A 21,357-nucleotide genomic window follows, 5' to 3' on the forward strand; every position below is an offset into this window, starting at 1 on the left:
TGGCCTGCCCACTTTTACCTGCCAGTATGCCAGCAAATAAACCCTTCATCTGTTTCAGGATTGTAGGAAGTGGAGAGTCAGTCGAGACATAGAGGTAGACTCACTGCCAGGGAAGTGAATTCAGTTACTGTTTTATCTGAGACTGACAAAAAGAGGTGAGTCTGATTTTCTTAAGTTCTGAAAAAGTAACACAGTTCTTAATCGAGGTTTGGACTTAGTCAAGCTTTCACATGGGAGGGAGATTAGAAGTGTTTCCATCGACGAAACTACAAAAGATCAGAGGTGATAAGCAGTCCTGTATTTTCTTTTTTGTCATTTTAGTGTGTATGAGGTAATTTCCTGCATCTGATCTGTTGTAAGTAGATCTAAAGGTAATCTTTGAAAAATGCAGTTGCATAACACAGTTGACGGACTTACAAAAGGTCATGCACAGTGTTTAAGGTATTGGTTTCACTGCATAACACTGGGAGGTGGGCTTTAAGTCTAATCTGTTTAACTACTATGAAGATAAGGGAAACAAATGATTTTACAGTGTTTATTCCATGGAAATGTTTTTCAGCCCATGTTTTGTTTCCCAGTACAGGACTTAATGGCCATGGATTCCATCTTTGCTACACTGGTTTGCTTCCTTCTGGCCTTTTCTTTTGCTGTGGCACAAAGAGAAAAGGCAAAATTGACAGTCACACCTACAATGAGAAACTCTGATTCAAACCTGACCCTGACACACACGCCTGCCGCCGTAACGCCATCTAACTCTACTGGACAGGTAACTGTTATCTCAAACTTGACTGATAACACAACTCCATTTACCAGCACGACCAAGGACAATGAAACTACTACAGCCGCCACAGTGGGGAGCACAAATCATCTCCAGACTTCTCAGTCAACAACCATCATGAGTACATCACTGACGACCACAACACCTGGCACTCACACTCCAACGTTTACTGCCATGACAACACCAGCAATGCAGACTACAGTGGGTTACATAAGTACATCGGGCACTACAGTAATTACAAGTGCAAATTCATCTCACACTGTCAACACAGCCTCAGATTCAGTGGGCAGCACCACACAAGGTAAGCATCAGACGCTCTGTCTTTTTAATCATTTAATTGCTCATCATGGTCGATATTTAAATCGTGAAAGACTAATTGCTTCCTCTTCTCCTGTCTTAGTATCTTTGCGACTTAACATTTCGGAAAAGAATATGACTATTCTCTTCAGTGTTGTACTTGGAGTGTTTGCTGTGGCATTGGTTGCGTTCATGTTTCACAAATGCAAACACAAAATCCAATACTTGCATCAACCTCTTGACAACACTGATGACACGGGTAAGGAGTTCCCCTTCATCACACATTCCACACGAACTATTTTATGTATTATTAGCAGTTAAAAATGCCTATTTAATGATTATTATTGAATTTTCAGCAGATGCATACAGGGCAGATGATGACACACTCGTCATTTCTGGAGGACTTTATGAAGGCCATCCCATATACGACAATGTACCGTCAGTCTCAACAGACCAGTCTCAATTCCGCCTCGAGTTCCTTCATTAAAGAGAGAGCTTCTACAGTTTGAAACTACCTTCGGTGCTCGACAAGTGTGGACAAAACCAAGTTTCTTCATCTGCCAATTAGTACAATTTCAAGACTGAAGTTTCCTCCGTGTGAAATTTAAATTCTTCATCAGACACCCATGGAAGGAGAAGAGAGGAAGAGAAAATGATGACGGGCAGAACATTGAAACAAGGACTAAGCTGATTCATGTGAACATTACTTTTACTTAAAACACTTTCAACACTAGGGCACATTAATATATTCATTTTCTATATATAAAGATAGTAAAACCAAACAACTACACCTTTTCCCACACAACAGTGCATACTTATGCAGAACCCCATTTCATGTGAACACCACTGAAGATAAATTAGTCCATACAAGGATACAACAAACAGAATTCTTGTCAAAGTACTTGAAAGCAAAGAGGGTGACTTCAGTCACTTAAAATCTTCCTCAAACCACAAACACATTTGCATATTAACACCTAAATCTCTCAGCTAACAACACTGTTTAGTTTACCAATAACAATACTTTCATTGCATGCTCAGAAATAAATTTACCTGTTGTGATTATAGTCTCTGATCCTGAAGAGTACTATATATATGCATAAACACTAAAGCCTGTCTGATATAGTTGTGATTGCTGTTTATCTGAGCTGTAACAGTGCTATTTATGCAAAGATGTTTTCATTGCTTCTCTTCTTTTTTTTGTCACAGCCAGTAACAGCAGTCCAACCAGCATCTCTCATCCTTTTCATTGCAGCTAGCTTCAAGGAGTTCCCTGGTGATTTATGAGTGACAGGGCTCTGGATCTGACAAAAAAAAAAAAAAAATGTGATCCAAATTTAGTGAACTAATGGATTGATTCTTCTTTGGCCTTGCATAAAATGCATGAATATAATCTTCAAATACAATGAAACCTCTATGGTTAAGTTACCTTTTGCAAAATGTTGAGTTTGCAGAGAGCAGGAATACTGGGTGCAGGTGCACTTGCAAAGCTCTACCAAGAACAGAAAGCCAAATCAGCTGGCACAAATGATCATGTGAATGAAAGTGTATGATCCTGTATACTTCTAACAAATAAACTATCAACCAATAACAACACAACTCACCAAGACATCATTTTGATCAGAGCTGTCAGATTTGGGGTCAAGCTCTATGGCCCGCTTCCCCCAGCCTGCTCCCAGAGCAGAAGGGGGTGTCCTTATTCTGTAGGACTGTGAGGAATTTCAGGAGAGTAAATGTCAGCAAAAGCCATTCATATTTTTATTCATTTTTGAAAATGTCAGAATGATGCTGTATATTACTTTGATCTTTGAGGTTCCGCCAACCCTGTTAGTAATTGGGGTTTTCAAGTCTTCACTGTGAATTTCCTGTGATGAAAAGTCAAAGTCAGAGTTCAATCAGTGCTAGACTTATTAGGAATGCTAAAATGGTACAATGAATCACATAGAATGAACTCTTATGGTATACGGGTCTTTATCATTGCCTTTATGAACAGATTAAATTGCCTATGTTAGTCTTTAGTGTTGTTTCACCTGATGCTCTGATGGACTCAGACAGGTTCCTTAACCAGACAGACATAAAACTGTAAACGTTCAAATTTTGACTATCATGTGTAGTGTCATACTGACAATGACACTACACATGAATGCACATAAATACACAACCTTTGCATACACACACACAAACACTTTAAATTTCTCTTTCACCCAATTTAGTTGAATAATGGACACTATGTGTGCATGAAAATGTTGAAATGATATAAGCTGGCATCCCTGAAGTGATGCTGGTCTGAATGGGACAAAGAGGCGAGTTAATACACAATGTCTACAGTATTTTCACTCAACCTTTCTTGAACATGAAAATGCAAAATGAGATGATCTGATTTTCAACTCACCTCAACAATTAAGAATGTGCCTGACATTAACAATTTGCTCAACCTGTCTAAAATGTTTTGTGCATTAGACTCACAGCCTTCCTCATATTCGCAGCTCTTCCATCATCTTTGCTGTAGGAGGGAGTTTTCTTGGTCTTGGAGAAGTCAAACACGTGTCTCTTTGAAGAGCTCTTTTTTGGAGTCTCTGAAGATAGCCCTTGTTTACAGTTTGCGGCAGGTAACTAGAATTTTCAAGATTAATTCTTGTTTAAGCACAAGTGATGACAAACAAAATCAAAATCAAAGTGGTGGCCTACTTGCTAATGTACAAATTTTGTACCTGCTTGTTAATAACTTCTAAGAGCTGAGTGATTTTCTTTGATGTCATTTCTTTCTTCAAAGCAGTTAGTTCCTGCTGCTGCTTTTCCTGAGAGCAATGAAAAGTGTTCCTCAAAGAATGAGCTATCTCTCAAAATGTAAAGCACAACCTGTTTCAGCAAAAAGCTTAAAGCAAACTGATTCACACTAGGACATACCCTCTCTGTCACTTCTGTCTTCAGCTGTTGCTTCAGCTGATCAACTTCTGTCTTATGCTTCGCAATGTCCAACTCCTGATTTTAAGAATTTAGTTTTGGCAATGTTAGGATAACACTTGTCTTATTGTTTTATGGGTTAATGAATATTAATTAATTATGTTTCAGTATCATACCAGTGATCTCCTTTGGGCAACAGCCGCCATCTCTTTCTTCTTGTTCTCATCAAGCTCTGCATCTTTTTCTTCAACCATCCGGTCATAACGACTCTAGTAACAAGTCAACAACAATTTATGAAGTCCTCCCAATGCAACAGATGCTTGGATTGACAACATGCTGTACCACACCAGGTAGCAAAGCATATACTTGATGACGACCTTACCTTGTGTTTTTCCATCAGAGTGACCATATCTGTTATCTTGTGTTTACACTTGAGTTCTATGTCTTCTTTACTCTTGATGGCCTCTGCTGTGGTTAATCTGAGCTGTTGTATCTGTAGACAATTTGGTTTCATTATTATTATTATTTTTTTTTTCTGAGAAGGTAAAAATGCTGCCAATAACTTGACATCACATAAGTAACCTCATTTCTAAGGTCTGCTGCAGTGGTTGATTGGGACTCAAGATCCTTCAGCAATTTCTGACAGTTTTCCTCGTTTAGTTTTTTAAAGTTTCGGGACTCCTCATGAAGACTGTTGATCTAAAAACAAAACCAACCATCTACATCATACAGGGGTACAGGGCTAAATGAAATGTTTTGTATCAATATGAAGAAAAAAAAAACATCAACATACCTCAATTTCAAGTTGACTGGATTTTGCAATCTCCTTTGCTATTTGTTTCTTAAGCATTTTATTCTGAAAATATGAAAGTGAAATGTTTATTGAATAAATTACATAGACATCCTATTGTGTGTCTACCATATCAGAGTCATCACCAACCTCTTTCTGGTATTCCTCCTGGGCTTTAAGTTTAATCATAATTTTTTTCCTGAGACCGCACAGCTAAAAAAAACAAACAATTTCTTCTTACTTCAAGAAAATGATGAACAATAATAACAGCATTTTCAATTTTCAGTTTTATAATCACTTTTGTTTCCACGGCTTTGATTTGTTTTTCTTTTTCTGTAATTTCCTCCAGCAGATGTTCACACTATGCAAAAAAGAAGAAATGAAACATAATTTAACACATTCAGAACAGCAGGCATCTTTCTTGTGTTTTATTGATAAATGGTTTCGTTGGCATACTTACATTTTCTTCTATTTTTTTCTGCAGAGCCTCAGTTCCCTGATGTTCCCCTTGGATTATGGTTTTGATGGAGTTTACTTCCTCTCTATTTAATGGAAGTATACAACTTAATTTCTGGAACTACACAGCGTGACACCTTTTTAAGTCTGAGTTTAAGTGTAAACTCACCGTAAACAATTGTTTTCTTTTTCCAGTCTTTGAATTTCTCTTGTGAGCCTCAAAACCTTCCCCTCACTCACCTGAAAAGTCAATTGTGTTATTCATATCACACAGTGAGAAATGTAAAAACAAAACAGCTACTGTACAATGAAAGTGATCTATCACATTTGATTGGATAATTCAGACCTTCATGTTTGCCTCAATAGCTTTCACATGAGAGCATCCGGTGTTAAACTGCTGTTGAATGGCTGTCTTCTCAGACTGAAGCTCATTAAAGTCAGATAATATCTCTTTGTACCTTACTCTTAAAGATGACACAAATTAAACAAATCAGACGTTAAGATTACAACAGTTTAATATAATATTCAACTGTATATGCTAATATCTTGGAATGGCTGGCTATTAAAAACTTACTCATGCTGTGTAACGTCTTTCCTCAGTTGGTCCATTTCAAAGGTGCGTTCTTCATTTTTCTTCTTTTCAATGAACAACTGTTCCTGCAGCTCCTGCACTGTGATCTGCAGGGATATATAAAAACATCATGCTGTGAAGCTATGTACTGTACATAATGCACAATATCAGTGAATATTTATTCATTGTAAAAACTATTTCTCAATAAAAGTTTAGGGGTGGGTAAAATTTGACGAGTGCTGCAAGAGAACAGCAATCATGTAAAAAACCTCTGTGACTGTGGACTTCTCTTTTAAATCTTCTTGTGCCTTTTCAGCAGCTTCACAAGCCTTCTTCAGTAAATCATTTTCAGCAAAGGCAACCTCTGCTTCATTCTGTGTGAATATAAAATATAGACTCTGGAGCATACATTTTTAGGTATCTGTATTATACTGTATAATAAACATCCTTTTTCCTCTCAGGCGAGAGTGTCTATTTGTAACACCTTTAATAACTGAGCTTCTTTAGTTTTCCTTGACAGCTCAGCAGTGAGTTCCTCCACTCTCACTTCAGCGACATCAATCTTGCCCTTCATGGACTCAATAGTGTTTGATTTTCTGTCCTAAGAACAACAATAGCATACTGTGTTATCAAGTCATCTTCTGCAGTGTTTGGACTACAATGAATGGTAAAGAAGCAAAGAATAAACTTGTCTATAAGATTAAAATGCACCTTACCAGTTCATCTTCAAGGACTGTGATCTGCCCATCTTTCCTTGCACACTGCTCCGTGGTCTCTCCTGTTGAGTAAAACATTTTCTTTAAGCTTGACACATCTGCAAATAAAAATATCTACATATTTAACTCAGTGAGTCTTACCTAAAAGTGTTTCGCTCCTGTCAAGTTCTTTGTTGCTTGCCGTAAGTTTATTCTCAAGTTCCTTGGCCCTTGACAATGAGTAACAACAGGAACATGACGAAAACTTGTATTTGATCAGGACAATGCTATGAATTATCAGCAGTTAATTTCACCTCTGTATCTCTAAGGCTAGTGAATTCTGTAGCTTCTGAATAGTTGTCTGAATCTGCTCCAGCATGTCTGCTTGTTGATTTTTAACTCTGCTGAGCTCCTCCAAGTTCAGGTCTTTGGTTTGAATCATCTCTGTACATTCTTCTTTACTTTGCTCCAGCATTGCAGCAATAGCTTCACATTTTTTCTGAGGGAAGCAAAACATTTCAATCAAAGAAAACAATTTAATCAACAGAGCCAAGTTTCACTGAAAATTACAAGAATCTCAACACGCTCACCTCTGTTTCTTTACAGCGCTGCTCTGCAGTATGCAGTTCTTGAAGAAGGGATTCCTGTTCAGTTTTTGAGCTTTTGAGAAGTTCATGTTGCTTATCTGTAAAGTTGGTAAATATTCAGTGATTTAATTTCATTGCATTTCATTCTCTAGTTTTCCTTCAAATTACAAACTGTTCTAACACAGCACATCAAAAAAACTATTTTGACAAACAAAAAAATGCATTTGCAAAATTTAAATCTGAAAATGTACAACATGTTATTATGAAATGTAGTCATGATCTTACTTGTTGCTTCTTCAAGCTGTTTACAGTGCTTCTGGGTTTCATGGAAGTCAAGCAGGATTTTTTGTAGTTCATTTTCCTTATCCTTGAGTTTTGTTTGAAGCACTGCAGCCTGTGAATGTGTGTCTTGTGTCAGTCTTTAAGCTGTCTGTTTCTAAACTTGTACTTCACTTTAGTTCCCAAATAAAGTTATCTGAAGAGTTCAACTTTACTAACCTCTTTCTCTTTCATGTTATATTCTTGATGATATTTCATTTTTAGATCTTCAAATTGCAGCAAGTCCTCTTTGACTGAAAAAAAGATAAAATGGCAAATACTCTCACTGGTGGACATGTTCTCTTTCTTGTTCACCTATCAATAATTCTCTTATGTCATTCAATATATATTTCATTATTCATGTTATTTCTGACTGATTAAAATGTTGTAAGATTTGGATGAACAGTCTAACAGTCATACAAAAAACAAAACCTTTCTGCATCTCTTGTTGATCAGCTTCTGCTCGAGTGCGAAGGCTTTCGAATGCTGTAATTAGTTTCTACAGAAAAAAAAGTTACTTGTAAGCTGACCATCAAACATTACTTCCTACGGTTTTACTAACTCCTGTCCAACAAGTATTATTAATAAAAATACTTAACTATAATATAGATTTAGTGGTGTCTTACCTGAATACCTCCACTATTTTCTATGAATAGCTGATGTGTTTCTTGTCTTTCAGATTCAACTACAAAATGTAAAAACTTATTATAAAATATGCAGCAACATGTAATTATTTTGTACACCGTAAGAATAAGCAGGTTAAGGCAGGTATTTGGGAGGAAAAAATGTAAAGCACTTATTACTTACATAAATGCATTTTCTCAGCTGACCGCTGAAAAGTATCTTTGAGTATATTGCACATATTCCTTGTTGCATTGTTCCTGTGAATAAAATTTGAAAACAAATTAAATGGACAAAATATTTAGAAATCAGATTATCATGTTTATCTGGCTTTTACAGAGCACATCTACTGTGTCTCAGAGCACTTTCAAACAAACAAAATCCATACTTGTTCGTCAAATCCTCATTTTCACTGATCTGTTCCTCCAGCTTTATGCTGAGACTTTCATTTCCAAACTGTAGAGACAGAACACACATAATTGATACCACTACAGCTATCAATGGGTGTTAGAGAATGCTGTTTCTCTATTATCAATAACCCTTTCAGAAAAGAAAGAATACTGTAATAGATGTTTCGAGAGAAGGAAGGACAAATTAAAAAAAAACTTTCACTGTGGCACACACCTGCAATTCTTGAATGGCTTTGCGCTGAGTTTCAATTGTTCTTTTGTTTTCTTGTAGTTTCCTTTCCTTTTGCACAGTGTCAGTGTCAACTTTGACCTTCCAACACTTCATTTTCTCAACTTCATCAAACAGCTTGGAATAAAGCTGTCCGGGATTGCAATTACTCTGGGGAACATTCACAATGAAGGGAAGTAAACTTTAGAATAACCATGTTGCAAAGGCCAAGTCTATCCTATTCATGCTTCATGTTATTGTACAATGAAAATATTACCTTGTCTTTTTCCATAGGTGGCACAGCTTTCATCTTGGGAAATTCTTTGAAAGAGAGACAATAATTAATTTACCAAAAGGTTTATGATACTTTTTATGTTGAAATTATGTAGCCAGTGTTGTTCAATAGAAAATACCTTGTCTGGCTGGTTTAGTGGCTGCAGCCATGCTTGTACTGGGGGAAGTCGTGCTCTGCTCTTTGTCAAAATATTTACTGTAACCCTTGGGGGAAACAACAATTATGCTTAGTCATCATATGTATTAATGAATACTGTCTCTTAGACTACAGCTGCCTCTATTCATTAATGCTTTCAGCTTACAACAAGGAAAACAAAGCCCACAAGTGTAGATACCATACACTTACTGGTGATATAAAGTTGGCAAATTATTGTAGGACAACATCAGAGCTGAACTAGCATCAAAGTGTTTTGGCTATGTTTTATTCACTAGTATTTACTGTTGGTTAAAAAATTGGCTAATTTTACTCACCTCCTGCAATGTATTCATGAAATTACCACAGTTTTCAGTGACTTCCTGAGGTCGAACAGCTGATACCTGTCCATTATTCACCCAGGGAGGGACAAACAGTTTGAAGTTAAAACTGCGGTCTCTTTCCATCCTGAAATGACCAGTTAGATACAGCTTCCATTATTGCAAAGTACATTCAGTGGTGGACAAAGCATTTAGATCTTTAATTTAGGTAAACGTACTACTACCACATCGTTAAAAATTCTCCCTGAATTTGAAAGTATTGTTATTGTATAGTGTATTGTACTGTTATATTTTTGGATTAATATTATTGCTGCATTAATGTTCATGTTGCATTCCACTGCTGTAGATGCTATTGTGCTAATAACCCCCCCATCTCCCTCTCCATAATGTACAAGAGACAATGTCAGACAATTCACATTACTTAATTTCACCCAATAGCCAGGAGTTACATTAGGTGCTGGCTAGGTTAGCTAGCTAGCTAGCTTGCTAATAAACAATTTAGTTTAGCTGTCACTTGCTTGACGTTAGCTTACTTAGCCAGTTAGCTACAGTTAGCTAACCTACCATAGCGATTCCTACGAAACAATGGCAAAATAGCTATCAGGCAAAACAAAAACAAAAACAACAAACATTTAACGTTGTCATGTCGGTATTTTGACAAACAACGGACAGGTAGTTACTTACCTATCCTATCCAAAACGTTAACGGTTTTAATTTGACCACCGTATGTGGGGCGCAAGCAAAGAATTCGCTCGTTACAACGTACGTAACGTTAACGTAAAGCAAACGTTTCATTTAAAACTTCAGCAACTGCCACAGGAAGATTAACTACACGCAGCATCCATTATCGGACACCTGGGAGTATTATTCAGCAAAGAGGTGCAGTGACCGGCTCGCTCACAGGAACGCTTCCTCCTTCGTCCTAACTTCTTGTTAAATGATACTGAACGAATATGACGTATAGGTTTCCGTTTCACTTCTGAAATCTATTTGATGTATGGCATTTTTTTTCAAGAGTCTGCTGCCAACATCCCGCAAATGACAGAGGGACAAAAGGCACGGATGCCGCCGCATAGCCTGTTTGTCCGATAACGGACATATCGCCTAATACATGACGGTCCATCATCACATTGGGCGCTGAGAGGCTGGTCTCGCTGATAAAATGTGTGGGCGTATTATTACTCCCAAATACGTTATTTAACTAGACATGTAAGATTAAGATAAGATACTGTCTCTGCAGGGCCAGACTGCATGAGGCTTGCAGGTTAATAATCATACCCTCAGAAAAGATTAGGAATCAGGCCTTGCAACTAGAACTTAATCAATAAGCCTTAAGTAAATTCTGAAGAAGAAGGAGGAGGAAGAGGAGGAAGGGGAGAAGGATCTCTGTACCTACATTTTGATCTGGCTATATGAATAGGACGTGCATTATTCAAGGCAAAAAAAGTCTGAAAACATGTGCAATCCTCTCTGTGTCACTGAATTTCAATACAGGTCTAATTTCTAAAATATTCTCAGATGGAAAAAGCCCAACACATGTCCTGTCAAAGCACTTCAGGCTTGTCCAAAGCAAAAACAACACTCATTATAGCTACAACCAAAATAGTGTTTAAAAGTGGGAATGCCAATGCCATCTTTGTTGTATAATTACTCAATCTTAGGTCTTAGGAGGCAGGAGACACACCCATGGGACTATTCTGTGAGATACTTTTCTTGAACTGATTTATGTGGCAGTATATTGATTGCAACTGAAAAGCCACTTCCTAATACATAAGTAGTAGGCCTTAGCACCAAGCGAAGCCTTGGCACTGCTAGTTGAAAGTCATTCTGTTTAATGAGAAGTGCAGTGTTGCACCGATTTGTATGTTTGAAAGTATCAACAACAAATAATCAGCTTTGATTAGAAGATTACAATGTTCAACCAGGGGAAAATAATGTCAGAGGTTATTATTGTCAAGCCAAGGTTCTATTAAGCCTACTTTGTGTTGTGTGTGTATTTTTTATGGTGGCTGTTATAAGAAGACAAAAGCACAATTTCATAAAATGAGTTCAGCTGTGTCTCAAAAGACAATATAGTCGATCTAATAATTTACTTCCTCCATCCATTTTACTTAATAAAAGGATAAATTTCATGATCCTGGTGTAGTTTTTGATAAAAACAGTTCGTACATCGCTAAAGAACTTACATTTTTCTGATTTCAGGCTTTAGGGCATTCAATCGTTCGCAACTGGACCTCGTCAGTTTGTCTTAGAAGACGTTTCGCCTCTCATCCGAGCAGGCTTCATCAGTTCATGCACACCAGACTAAATAGGACAGTCCCCAGATTTTTGAGAAACATAGAATACAGTGGACTTTTGGCTTCTTGTCGAATGACAGTTTATTTGGTTTTCTGAAACATGTTCCATATACAGTAACTTGCAGTCAGTGGCACATTTTCCCATCATGTGAATACACACAGCTATGCAACAAGGTTTAATGCACTCAAAATTATTAATACTCATCATCCATCATCACAAATGGACCAGCAAAACATGTTTAAAAGAGAAATCGAGAATTAGTATGAATATATTTGCGTAATATTCAAAGTGATAATGGCACCAAGGACGCTTTCAAACCTTCCAGAACTGCACAGTGCTATCAGGTCCCTGTAAACAGGAAAAAGTCCTAAATGAATGTGTTTGAGGCAAGCAAAGTGAGGTGAACACTATAATTACGCATTTTCACAGAGAATGTTTGCAGTCGCTTTTAAGAAATAGAGTGCCGCAATTAGCATATTCCCTATTGAAAAAAATAATTATCTGATGGTATATTTTTGAAGGTTAAAATACTAGAAATGGTGTGCTGCAGAAGAAGTTAGAGCTTTAAAACATACCATAATATCGTATCAGTATGTAAGTAAGTGACATAATAGACAAAACAAACTTGAATAATCAAACACATGTATCCGTCCCTAAAAGCATATTAGAGGTATTTTATGTGGATTGTTCATTAAAGGGATTTAATGGTGTGTAAATATCTGATATGGAATTGCAAGTGAGGTTATGAAGCTATGAATTCTGCGGTGGTCTTTAAAAACAATTCTTTCTCAAACAGAAGAATGTTTCACTCAAGCATCTGGTTTTCATACATATGTGTCTCACAGACGAACTTGAGGTGGTACAGAATATTAGACAGTGTCTTCTGTGTTCCCAGCTGCCGCCACCTCCTTGGCAGCATTGTCCCTGTTGGACTTTTGTTCTCTACCTCCCACCCTGGCCCTCCTCTCCTCCTCTTTTTTCTCCTTGTCCAGCAGTCGGTAGTTGAGTCCCATCCCTGCAAACAGGAAGACGCTGGAGACAATGAGGAGGATCCCACAGCCCTGGTACGTGTACTTGTAGTCATGATAGACGTCTTTGAACTTCCCTGCGAAGAAAAAGACAAAGTGGCATTGCATAATTGTTAGTGACCGTCAGCAGTGAGCTGTGGAAAACTACACAGAAATGAATGAAAGTTTGTGACAGTGAAGTACTCACCAAGCAAAGGGGGCCCCAACAATACAGGACCACACTCCACAATAGTGACCAGCCCAACAGCACTGGAGAAGCGCTGGGCTCCCACCAGGTCCATCAAAGTCTCAAACAGCACTGAGCTCAGCCAGCCAAAAGCAAACCCAAAGAAGATGGCGTAAATCACAAAGCCTTTGTAGTCTACTGATATTGGTGCTAGAACGTGGCAAACGCCATTGTACAGCACAGAGGCAGCAAAGAAGTACTGTATTCTGGGCCGGACAAACTTGGTGTTAGCGACAATGCCCATTGCAGGCCGGGCAAACATGTCAACAAAAGCCAGCACAGACAGTAGAAAAGCTGCCTTCTCTTTGGGGATTTCTTTACTCTTTGCATAATTACTGAGGAACACCAGTGGTGCAAAGAGCCCGAAAAACATGATAATATTGCCCATAATGTAGAGCAAAAAGCCGCGGTGCTTGAACAAAGAGAGGTCGATGAAGCTGTTGATCATTTGCGCTACAGTCCTCCTCTCTGTGGTCTTCTCTGCAGGTTTGGGTTTTGGTCCTATAGGTCGCATGAGGGAACCAGCGACGCAGCAATTGAAGAGAAGGCCACCGAGGATCATGAAACTTCCTCTCCAGCCAAACTGCTCAAAGAGCCAGGTGTTAATGGGAGCAAGGGTGGAGAGAAAGACAGGGCTGCCAGCCATCGCAATACCATTGGCAATAGGTCGCTTCATGTAGAAATACTTTCCAATCATAGTGAGGGCAGGGTTGAGGTTGAAGGCCAATCCCAAACCTGAAAGAATCAATTTAAAACAAATGTATAAGTATATTTGCCATATGTGACGTCAATAAATATGAGTAGGAAAATAAGGATTTCATGTGTTTCATGATGTTTGTATTTTTGAAGAACACTAGATGGCAACAGTGTGCAGTAAAAAATATGACTCATGACCAAACTTAAAATACTGAAAGTTTAAATTAGGTACCTCCCACCACACCAATACAAAAGTACAGTGCTTGAACAGAGTTGCAGAAAGAGGCCGCAATAAGGCCCAACCCAGACAGACATCCTCCTGCCATCATCACAGGACGACTCCCATATTTATTGACCAGGATGCTGCTGATAGGACCTGAAGAGTGAAAAAACAATGCACATGTTACCAGCTGAAAGATGGTGATTTCTATCCCATCATGAATGTACAGTTCTTTATTCAACCACCAGAGAGCTCCAGTGCCACAGCTGTGGCTCAGCAAATTCAAACAACTTCTGCAATCATTTTTGTCAGTGCTGCACTGCAGTAGATGTGTTCTCATGCCATTAATAATGCGATCTGTCAGAAAAACCATGAAAGCCGTAATGAAATAAGCATTTATTTGGTTCGGGGATTCATAAAAATTGACAGAGGAATAATTTGTTTGTGGATTCTCCTTAAATGGACTCTAAACACATTTGAAATGATTATTGGAAGTACCTCAGCTCAGTCAGATGGGTGGCTCTATAAGTGTGTGTATTTTGAAGAAGGGTTGAAGTGATGTGTGTATGATATTAAATAATCACTGGTGTCTTTTGAGGTACATTTTATGCAATTTCAGAACCTGGTGCCCCAAAGAAAGACTGACAGAATGAGGTGACAGCATTAATATGCATGCACCTTAGAATCAACAAGAATCCAAGAAAATCACCAAGACTCGTAAACAAATGACAAAAAATGCATGAAGGGTTCAGGTCACAAAACACCATCTCCATCTATGGCTTACAACAACCGGCCTAAATGAGTATGAGGACCCACATGGAAGACACTTCTGCCTTCCTGCCAAATCCCTGCACTACCCAATGAACCTAAATAGAAACTGACAGTTTTTGTTTAGAGGTTGTCCAGACTCATTTGCCAGCACGGTGCAAGACAAAGGGTTTTTAAATTGTAATGCAGGCAGTATCCACACTAGCAATGAGTTCTTTCCTTCCGCCTTGCAGAGAGAGTTGCTTAGGATAAAAAGGTTGGAGACAAACCAATGTAGAATATTATGAACGTAATGAATCAAAAATTGAAAGAGTACAGAGGTACGCAACAGTAGGTTGTTAATGAACTCCTCCTGCTGATGTGCTCAGAATGTTTAACGCGTACGGTAACAGACCCAGCTGTCATCCACTCACAGCACTGACAAACATTCCTCACTAATTTTTACTTACCATGCATAGCTTGCTTTCATCTGTGTATATTTACATGGAAACATTTGCATTAATTAACAACGCTACACCTGAACGTACATATTGAGTCCACCGTGGATCACAACGTGTTCGTGCAGTTGCATATCTCAGTTTTTCAGCGAGGCAAAACTTGGTCAACCTGCACAAGGTCAGAAGCTTTGTGCGCTGGTATTTGCAAAAAAAATATGAAATAATAAGATATGTAAAGTGAAAGAAAGATTAAGAATAATCGCATGTTCTCACAGTACAACTTGGTGACCTTTTAACCACTGCAGGGAATGTGCTGCTGAACCACAGGCAACATTGATTCCTTCATAGGGAACACAGTGCTTCTGTTGTACAGTAATGACGGCTTAACTTGGACGTGAAGTTTTTCTCTCCTTTGACGTGTAATACTGTTTAAGTTTTCAGCAGACAGTTGGTAACTTGTTCTTACACAAGTTTTGTAGCAAAAATATAACACACAGTAAAGATTAGTTTAAATATATACAATGCGTTCGATACAAAGGAGGCAATGCTGGCCTGCCATAAAAATACACTTGTTTAATTGCTTGCAGATCTTGCAAATTAATTTTACACGCGGTAAAGGTCAGAATAGAATATTTGATGCAAAGCTGTTTTATATTGAGTAATATGTTGCACTTCACATCAGTTTGGCACACTAAAGCAACTTTCCCGAAACTTTCCAGAGATTAAAAAAAGACGCCTAAGTCATCACTTTCCTAGTTGATCATACGTTAGAGCAAAGAGAAGTGCAGTGTTTTGATGTCAGAACAGACGGTCTTGAGGGACGATGAGCGCTCCTTTGAATTCTGTTCTCTCAGTGTTGAATATCACGCACTTGAATAGAGCCTTATCATCACCTGACTGGCCGGGCCTGTGTGACATCACCCGGCATCTCTCATCAGTGCAGGAAGTGGTCTCCCACGCTCTCAAAGCACACGGGAAAACAATGAGGCTAAGACCCATTCATGTGCTCCAGAGATGGATAATGTTACACTGTCATAAACAACACTTCAGTAGAGGAGTTACAGTTTTGTTTCATCTCAGGATGAGAGTTTGATTTCAGCCGCGCTGTAAGTCAGTGAATCTATGGTCTGTTTGTGGACAAACCGAGGCTGAAATGCTACGATGTGAGTCTGTGAGTGCTTTTAGCACTCCAGGAATTAATCTTACACAGCTGTGCAAAGAGCCAGAAATTAATTGAATCTATAAATTATATTGATGTGCTAAACCCATGCTGGCAGGTTGCATTTTGGGTCGTAGCTCACCTCCGCCGTACATGACTGCTAACATAATGGAGGAGATCCAGGACACCTGGCTGCTGGTCACATTGAAGATCGCCTCAATCTCTTTGAAGAAGACAGTGATGGACTTGGGGAATGCATAGGAGAAACCAATAGAGATGAAGGCCCCACACACCACCATCCATCCCCAGCCACCTTCGGGTGGCGTGTAGCCTTGAGGACCACCGACGGCAGGCGCCATTTTCACTCACGAAACACCGCGGCAGTTTCAACACGATAAGCAGATTCAAGGACCTGTTCAGAAGAAAAAAGCAAAGAAAATCACTTGATTCATTGCTGGTGTGTGTTGAAAGATTTCCTCAGATTTCTGTTTACTGTTTAACTAAAAAACTGTTATTTGATTCCGAGTGCCCCTTTACACACCAGGCAGTAACTGCCACTGGTCATCAATACACATTACTCATCTATACATGTTTCTGCTCAACACGTTTGACCCAATGAAGTAACCTACAGAGAGAGAGACGTCCAAAGAACAGCTGATGTAATCGGCTAGTTTGGCGTTCTGCCACCTACAAAGAAACATCAAACCCAAGCAGCAGAAAAGACTTTACTCTGAAAAGTGGCTGCAAGACGTGTCGAGGCAGGAAGCTGACGATGAGCGCAAGGTATGTCGCATCGACATCTAAAAGGTTTTCCCACTTCCGTCTCCATCTCGATCATTAACAGTGCACAAAGTTTGTCAATGTTGTTATTTCTGCTGTTTGCTTGGTGAAATAACGGAAGCTCTAATTGTCTGCATGCCTACACGTAATTCAGATGTGACTTTCACAGCTCCATTTTCCTTTTCCTTTAGTTCCTCTTTTAACACCTGGGTTGTTAAGGTGCTCGCGAATTCATGTATTTATTGAGGCATAGTTTACTTTATACAAATGTTTTGCCTTATAACTGTGAAGTTCCTCCTTTCATGATATATATGTTGTGTTTCATAGTATTTTAGATTAAATTAGATAAGACTTTATTAATCTCACAATGGAGAAATTCACTCTTACAGAAGCTCTTCAGAACACACAAGGGGGGCGCAAACAGCAAATAAAGGTGCAAAATAAGAAGAATAAGGGTGCAAATAAGAACAATAGGAAGAAAAAGAACAATAAAGGTGCAAATAAGAACAAAAGGAGCAATAAACTACAACTGTGCAAACTACAAAAAGAATTTCAAAAATTAAAAAAGAAGAAGAAGGTATCCTATGTACAGTAAGTTTAAGAAAAAAAAAAAGTATTTTACAATAACCATGGATGTGGGAAGTTGATGCACACCAGTTGAACTGTTGCTGAAGGCTTTCATTTGCAAATTTGATGGAAAACTGTTCAGAGCCGCTTTCATAAAAACACTGCGTTCACATCAAGCAGACAATGACGGAGAATGAATACAAAGAATAACAAATAGCTTCTGCAGAAGTGTAGCCATTCTCATCCTTTCATTATACATTTCTTTGCTTTTCTGTCAATAACCCCCAGTGAGTGCCTGTCAAATCTTGTGAATCTTTTGAGAACTACTTGCCCTCCTATGTAGAAGAGATCTATGTTGATTGCTGTCGGACAACATCGATCTTTGTCTCTTCCCACCTTTCTCGTGCCCTCTGACCTCTGTTTTCTCTCGTGTGTCTCACCTTCAGTACTAACTGATCGAACTGGCCTTCTTACTCCCTGCTGGCAGTGGGCCTCTTCCTCGTTCCACTGTATAAATTCATCATCAACGTGTGCAGCATCCAGTACGTGCTCTGTATACTGACCTCTGAGTCCCTCTTCTGTGCTGATACCTTACGTGTATTTGGAAAGTGATCAGATTTGTCAAACAATATTTCCCTAACTCAACACGAGTTTAAGGGAAGATTTTTGCCCGGCTTTGCTCTGAGCTGCTCTCTGCATGTATTCACTGAGCTCCCACCTGCTGATCTCCCACAGTCTCACTTTAGAGGTGATGAATAAGAGTCCATCTGCAGAGTCAAACAACTTACTGTATTGTTTACACAGGGGAGACTACCCAGAGAAAACATCGATCAGTGCCGTGAACACAGGTTGAATTCGCACTGCTCAATAGCTCAGGGCTATATGCTCAGGAGTGGGTGATGATATAGTGTTTTTCAGCCAAGGAGGACTTGATGTGGTTGATGAATTGGTTTAGTGCTCTGAAAACTTATTGGATAAGCCAGTTGTGTGCAGCGAGTAGTGAATATTTAATGCTTTAAAGAACTTTTGTTATTGAGCTGGGATTTTAGCTGCTGCTATACAGCTGTAAATGTGCCTCCTGCATTATTCTACAGATGCAATCAGGAATGGAGGTGAAATAAGAACTTGTGTCTCTTATTTACTCATACAGATATTTAGGGTCCTTTGGAATAACTGCTTGCAAAGCACTTGGGTGCAACAAATCAAACTTCCACATAGATTATATATAAAGCTAACATACTTGAGCATTAAGTGCTGTGTGTTTTATATACTACATGTACTGAACATATTTCACATTGGATGATCACGGCTTTGCAAGCATGTAATGAAGATTACACTACTTCAAACAGGCGTGTCTGCAGTTTAAAGCTTTAACACCATCATCAGGACGAGGTGGAATTGTTAGTAACAGTTAACACATAACATGTGTGCCTGCTCATTATTTTCAGATCCCCTTCACACATGTATAAAACCAAACATAAAAATCATCTAATGTGTGTCTGGCATGGTTTCTGCAGGAAAAGAAAAAAAAAATCAGTACATTAAAATCCTTTAAATGTCATCTACTCCTTCTTCCTCATTAAAAATTCAAGAATATATGAATACAGATGTCTCCTATTTCACTGTAAATCCTTCCTCTGTGTATGTGCATTGGAGGCTTCAGTGCTTGTGCACGCTGAACATTGGACCAGGACTGGCTTCCAAACTGTTTGTGATGTCACAAATCATGCTTGTAGGCCAACCTCTAAAAATCGGATGATCAATTATTATTATTAGAAAATTTCTTTCAGCAGTGAACGTGAAAACAGCCTTCTGGTGTCAAGCTGCACATACATCACGCTGCACGGTGAAGCTCAAACATTTAAGTGTAGGAACAAGAAGAAAAACACATTTTTGACTTGAGGGGGACTTTTGGTGATTTGTCAGATAAACCAAACGACAGCATGTTAGAAACCTTCAGACCACTGTTCAGGGAAAGGTTTAACCCTGGAAGTCACAAAGGCTACTTTAAAGGAATGAGGGGAAAAGCTCGACATCAATCTGTGTGTTATTACGGAGCTGGTGTCGTTAGCCTAGCTTAGCATAAAGACAGGAGACAGGGGAAAACAACTAGCCTACCTGTCTCCTGAATTAAAAAGTATGAGCTACAACAACAATAATTAACATGTATTTGTTAAATCTGTACATATACAGGAATGTAAAGATGACACATTGAAGTTTTAGGGGGCGTTACGAGCTGAAACAGTATTTTGGATGTGGCCCTCTGTGTTCCACTGAAAAAGACAGCAAATTAGCATTTTTCCAAACATGTTGAACTATTTCCAGCAATCGCTTTGTTCTTCTTCATTTGTTCCTTCCAGTTTCAATATGCATGTTTCTCACGCCTTAGAATTATTTGGTCATGTGGCGGTTTATTGTGACATTTACTAAATTGCTCATACTTTTGATGAATAGACGCATCGGATGTCTCTGCACACTCGTCACGTTATCCCCTCTGAAAACCGAAGGTCTGCACAATTGCAGGAAAGGTCAGTTGAAAGATTTTCACTGTCTGGAAATAGTCACCACACATCCACCAGACGGCCTCTCAAATAGGACAGTATGCTGGGGAAATGGTCTTCACTGGCAGCAGAGACAGCATTGTCTGTATTTTTAAAGAATGAAAAATTCAGTGGTCGACATCAGATGATGAATGGAGGAATGCAGACAGGACTCCAGATAAAATGGCAAAACCGCCAAAATAATGAATAAATGGATAATTTCAGGCTAAGGATTGATTGCTTGGCTCTAAAACGGAGAGGAACGTATCAAACAATTCAGAGACAGCTGCAGAGTTGATGCATTTAAGCCAGGTATGGGAGAACGAAATAAGCAGACAAATGGGACGAGGCATCAGCGCTAACCCCCTCACACGGTAAAGGTCTAAATAAAGCATTCAAAGTGGGCGGCCTGGAAGTGCCACTTGACAACACACATAGCTGCAGAAAGCAGGGTGGGCTCAGCAGAGGACTCTCAAAGCCACACAGCAGGATTTGGTGCCACTGCTTAAAGGACGCAAAACTGAATTTTCCTTGGAATTGGTTTGACAAACACGTGTCACTTACTGACAGCCCTTGGCTTGGTTTGTGAAGTGATTATTATCAAATCTGGCGAATTTGTCTGATTAATTATAAATGAGAGCCACACTAAACATTTGCTCGGGAAAACTGCACACTCACATAATAAGTATTGTTATTACGCTGATGAAGCAATACATCTTTCATGAACAACCAGCTGAAAATAGACCACTTATGCAAGTAATTATTTTTTAAGTGATGTCTGGCAAGTGTTAAATGTGCAGTGTGTGTGTCAAGCCTCTTACCTTGGCAGGAGCTCTCGAGCGGGGCCAGATGAGCTCTGCAGATAAACAGCAGTCTCGGAGGCACGTTAACACACTGCAGACATCATTGAAGGGGACTGAGCGTCTCTGAATATGTATGAAATGCAAAAGTAAAAAATAAAAAAAAGAAATCGCTGCATATGTTTCACAGACACCCCAGAAGTGATCTGTGGGTCTCGATCCGCTGTGACAGTCCAAGAGTTGCCTGTGGCACCTCGACCTCAGACTTCATCTGTTTCCAGTGACCGGAGTGAGGCTGAGAAGTTGAGTTCATTCAGTGCCCACATCAAACAGCTGGACGATCTGGACACTATGGTGCTAAATGTTGAGGTCAGTCAAGTTCTTATTGGCTGTGGGAGGCTCTGTGCCGTGCCCACTCAATGCTTTCTCCACCCCTCT

The 21,357-nt window shown here is 39.1% G+C and overlaps 3 protein-coding genes across 5 annotated transcripts; 1 reads left to right on the forward strand and 2 right to left on the reverse strand.

Moving 5' to 3' along the window:
• Window positions 1-82: 82 nt before the first annotated feature.
• Window positions 83-2,624, forward strand: si:ch211-105j21.9 (sialomucin core protein 24-like). 2 transcript variants are annotated; one of them, XM_041952272.1, is made up of 4 exons: window positions 83-155; window positions 584-1,079; window positions 1,179-1,334; window positions 1,432-2,624. In XM_041952272.1, exons 2-4 carry the CDS (start codon window positions 590-592, stop codon window positions 1,560-1,562), a joined length of 777 nt encoding a protein of 258 aa, XP_041808206.1. In that variant the 5' UTR covers window positions 83-155; window positions 584-589; the 3' UTR covers window positions 1,563-2,624. The 2 variants fall into 2 exon arrangements, with proteins under 2 accessions (XP_041808206.1, XP_041808214.1); XM_041952280.1 differs by having other exon boundaries at window positions 1,435-2,624.
• On the reverse strand, window positions 936-10,423 carry sycp1 (synaptonemal complex protein 1). 2 transcript variants are annotated; one of them, XM_041952251.1, is made up of 34 exons: window positions 10,085-10,423; window positions 9,398-9,527; window positions 9,046-9,130; window positions 8,910-8,953; window positions 8,639-8,803; window positions 8,403-8,470; window positions 8,201-8,274; window positions 8,020-8,078; window positions 7,826-7,892; window positions 7,574-7,647; window positions 7,361-7,469; window positions 7,079-7,173; window positions 6,803-6,987; window positions 6,651-6,718; window positions 6,510-6,571; window positions 6,278-6,394; window positions 6,063-6,167; window positions 5,797-5,900; window positions 5,569-5,686; window positions 5,392-5,462; window positions 5,227-5,308; window positions 5,065-5,127; window positions 4,917-4,979; window positions 4,770-4,832; window positions 4,559-4,675; window positions 4,359-4,469; window positions 4,153-4,245; window positions 3,980-4,054; window positions 3,784-3,870; window positions 3,539-3,685; window positions 2,872-2,937; window positions 2,677-2,781; window positions 2,502-2,564; window positions 936-2,376 (listed from the first exon to the last, which is right to left on the reverse strand). In XM_041952251.1, the coding sequence occupies exons 2-34, from the start codon at window positions 9,524-9,526 to the stop codon at window positions 2,236-2,238; spliced, it is 3,075 nt and encodes a 1,024-aa protein (XP_041808185.1). In that variant the 5' UTR covers window position 9,527; window positions 10,085-10,423; the 3' UTR covers window positions 936-2,235. The 2 variants fall into 2 exon arrangements, with proteins under 2 accessions (XP_041808185.1, XP_041808193.1); XM_041952259.1 differs by lacking the exons at window positions 3,784-3,870; window positions 3,980-4,054.
• Window positions 10,424-11,817: 1,394 nt separating this feature from the next.
• On the reverse strand, window positions 11,818-21,138 carry slc16a1a (solute carrier family 16 member 1a). Its single transcript, XM_041955053.1, has 5 exons — window positions 20,941-21,138; window positions 16,375-16,644; window positions 13,881-14,024; window positions 12,914-13,687; window positions 11,818-12,803 (listed from the first exon to the last, which is right to left on the reverse strand). The coding sequence occupies exons 2-5, from the start codon at window positions 16,589-16,591 to the stop codon at window positions 12,568-12,570; spliced, it is 1,371 nt and encodes a 456-aa protein (XP_041810987.1). The 5' UTR covers window positions 16,592-16,644; window positions 20,941-21,138; the 3' UTR covers window positions 11,818-12,567.
• Between the last annotated feature and the right edge of the window lie 219 nt (window positions 21,139-21,357).

The sequence above is a fragment of the Chelmon rostratus genome, chromosome 2 (genome assembly GCF_017976325.1).
Source record: "Chelmon rostratus isolate fCheRos1 chromosome 2, fCheRos1.pri, whole genome shotgun sequence".
Lineage (NCBI taxonomy): Eukaryota > Metazoa > Chordata > Actinopteri > Chaetodontiformes > Chaetodontidae > Chelmon > Chelmon rostratus.

What these genes read in the sequence shown, in the direction of transcription:
- si:ch211-105j21.9 (XM_041952272.1), top strand. Translation starts at nt 590, where the DNA reads ATGGCCATGGATTCCATCTTTGCTACACTGGTTTGCTTCCTTCTGGCC. An exon ending in AGTGGGCAGCACCACACAAG is followed by an intron (nt 1,080 to 1,178) that starts GTAAGCATCAGA and finishes CTCCTGTCTTAG; the next exon opens with TATCTTTGCGACTTAACATT. An exon ending in TGACAACACTGATGACACGG is followed by an intron (nt 1,335 to 1,431) that starts GTAAGGAGTTCC and finishes TTGAATTTTCAG; the next exon opens with CAGATGCATACAGGGCAGAT.
- sycp1 (XM_041952251.1), bottom strand. Translation starts at nt 9,526, where the DNA reads ATGGAAAGAGACCGCAGTTTTAACTTCAAACTGTTTGTCCCTCCCTGG. An exon ending in TCAACAAGAGATGCAGAAAG is followed by an intron (nt 7,648 to 7,825) that starts GTTTTGTTTTTT and finishes TCTTTTTTTCAG; the next exon opens with TCAAAGAGGACTTGCTGCAA. An exon ending in TAGAAGTTATTAACAAGCAG is followed by an intron (nt 3,686 to 3,783) that starts GTACAAAATTTG and finishes TGAAAATTCTAG; the next exon opens with TTACCTGCCGCAAACTGTAA.
- slc16a1a (XM_041955053.1), bottom strand. Translation starts at nt 16,591, where the DNA reads ATGGCGCCTGCCGTCGGTGGTCCTCAAGGCTACACGCCACCCGAAGGT. An exon ending in AGCAGTCATGTACGGCGGAG is followed by an intron (nt 14,025 to 16,374) that starts GTGAGCTACGAC and finishes TTCACTCTTCAG; the next exon opens with GTCCTATCAGCAGCATCCTG. An exon ending in TTGTATTGGTGTGGTGGGAG is followed by an intron (nt 13,688 to 13,880) that starts GTACCTAATTTA and finishes TGATTCTTTCAG; the next exon opens with GTTTGGGATTGGCCTTCAAC.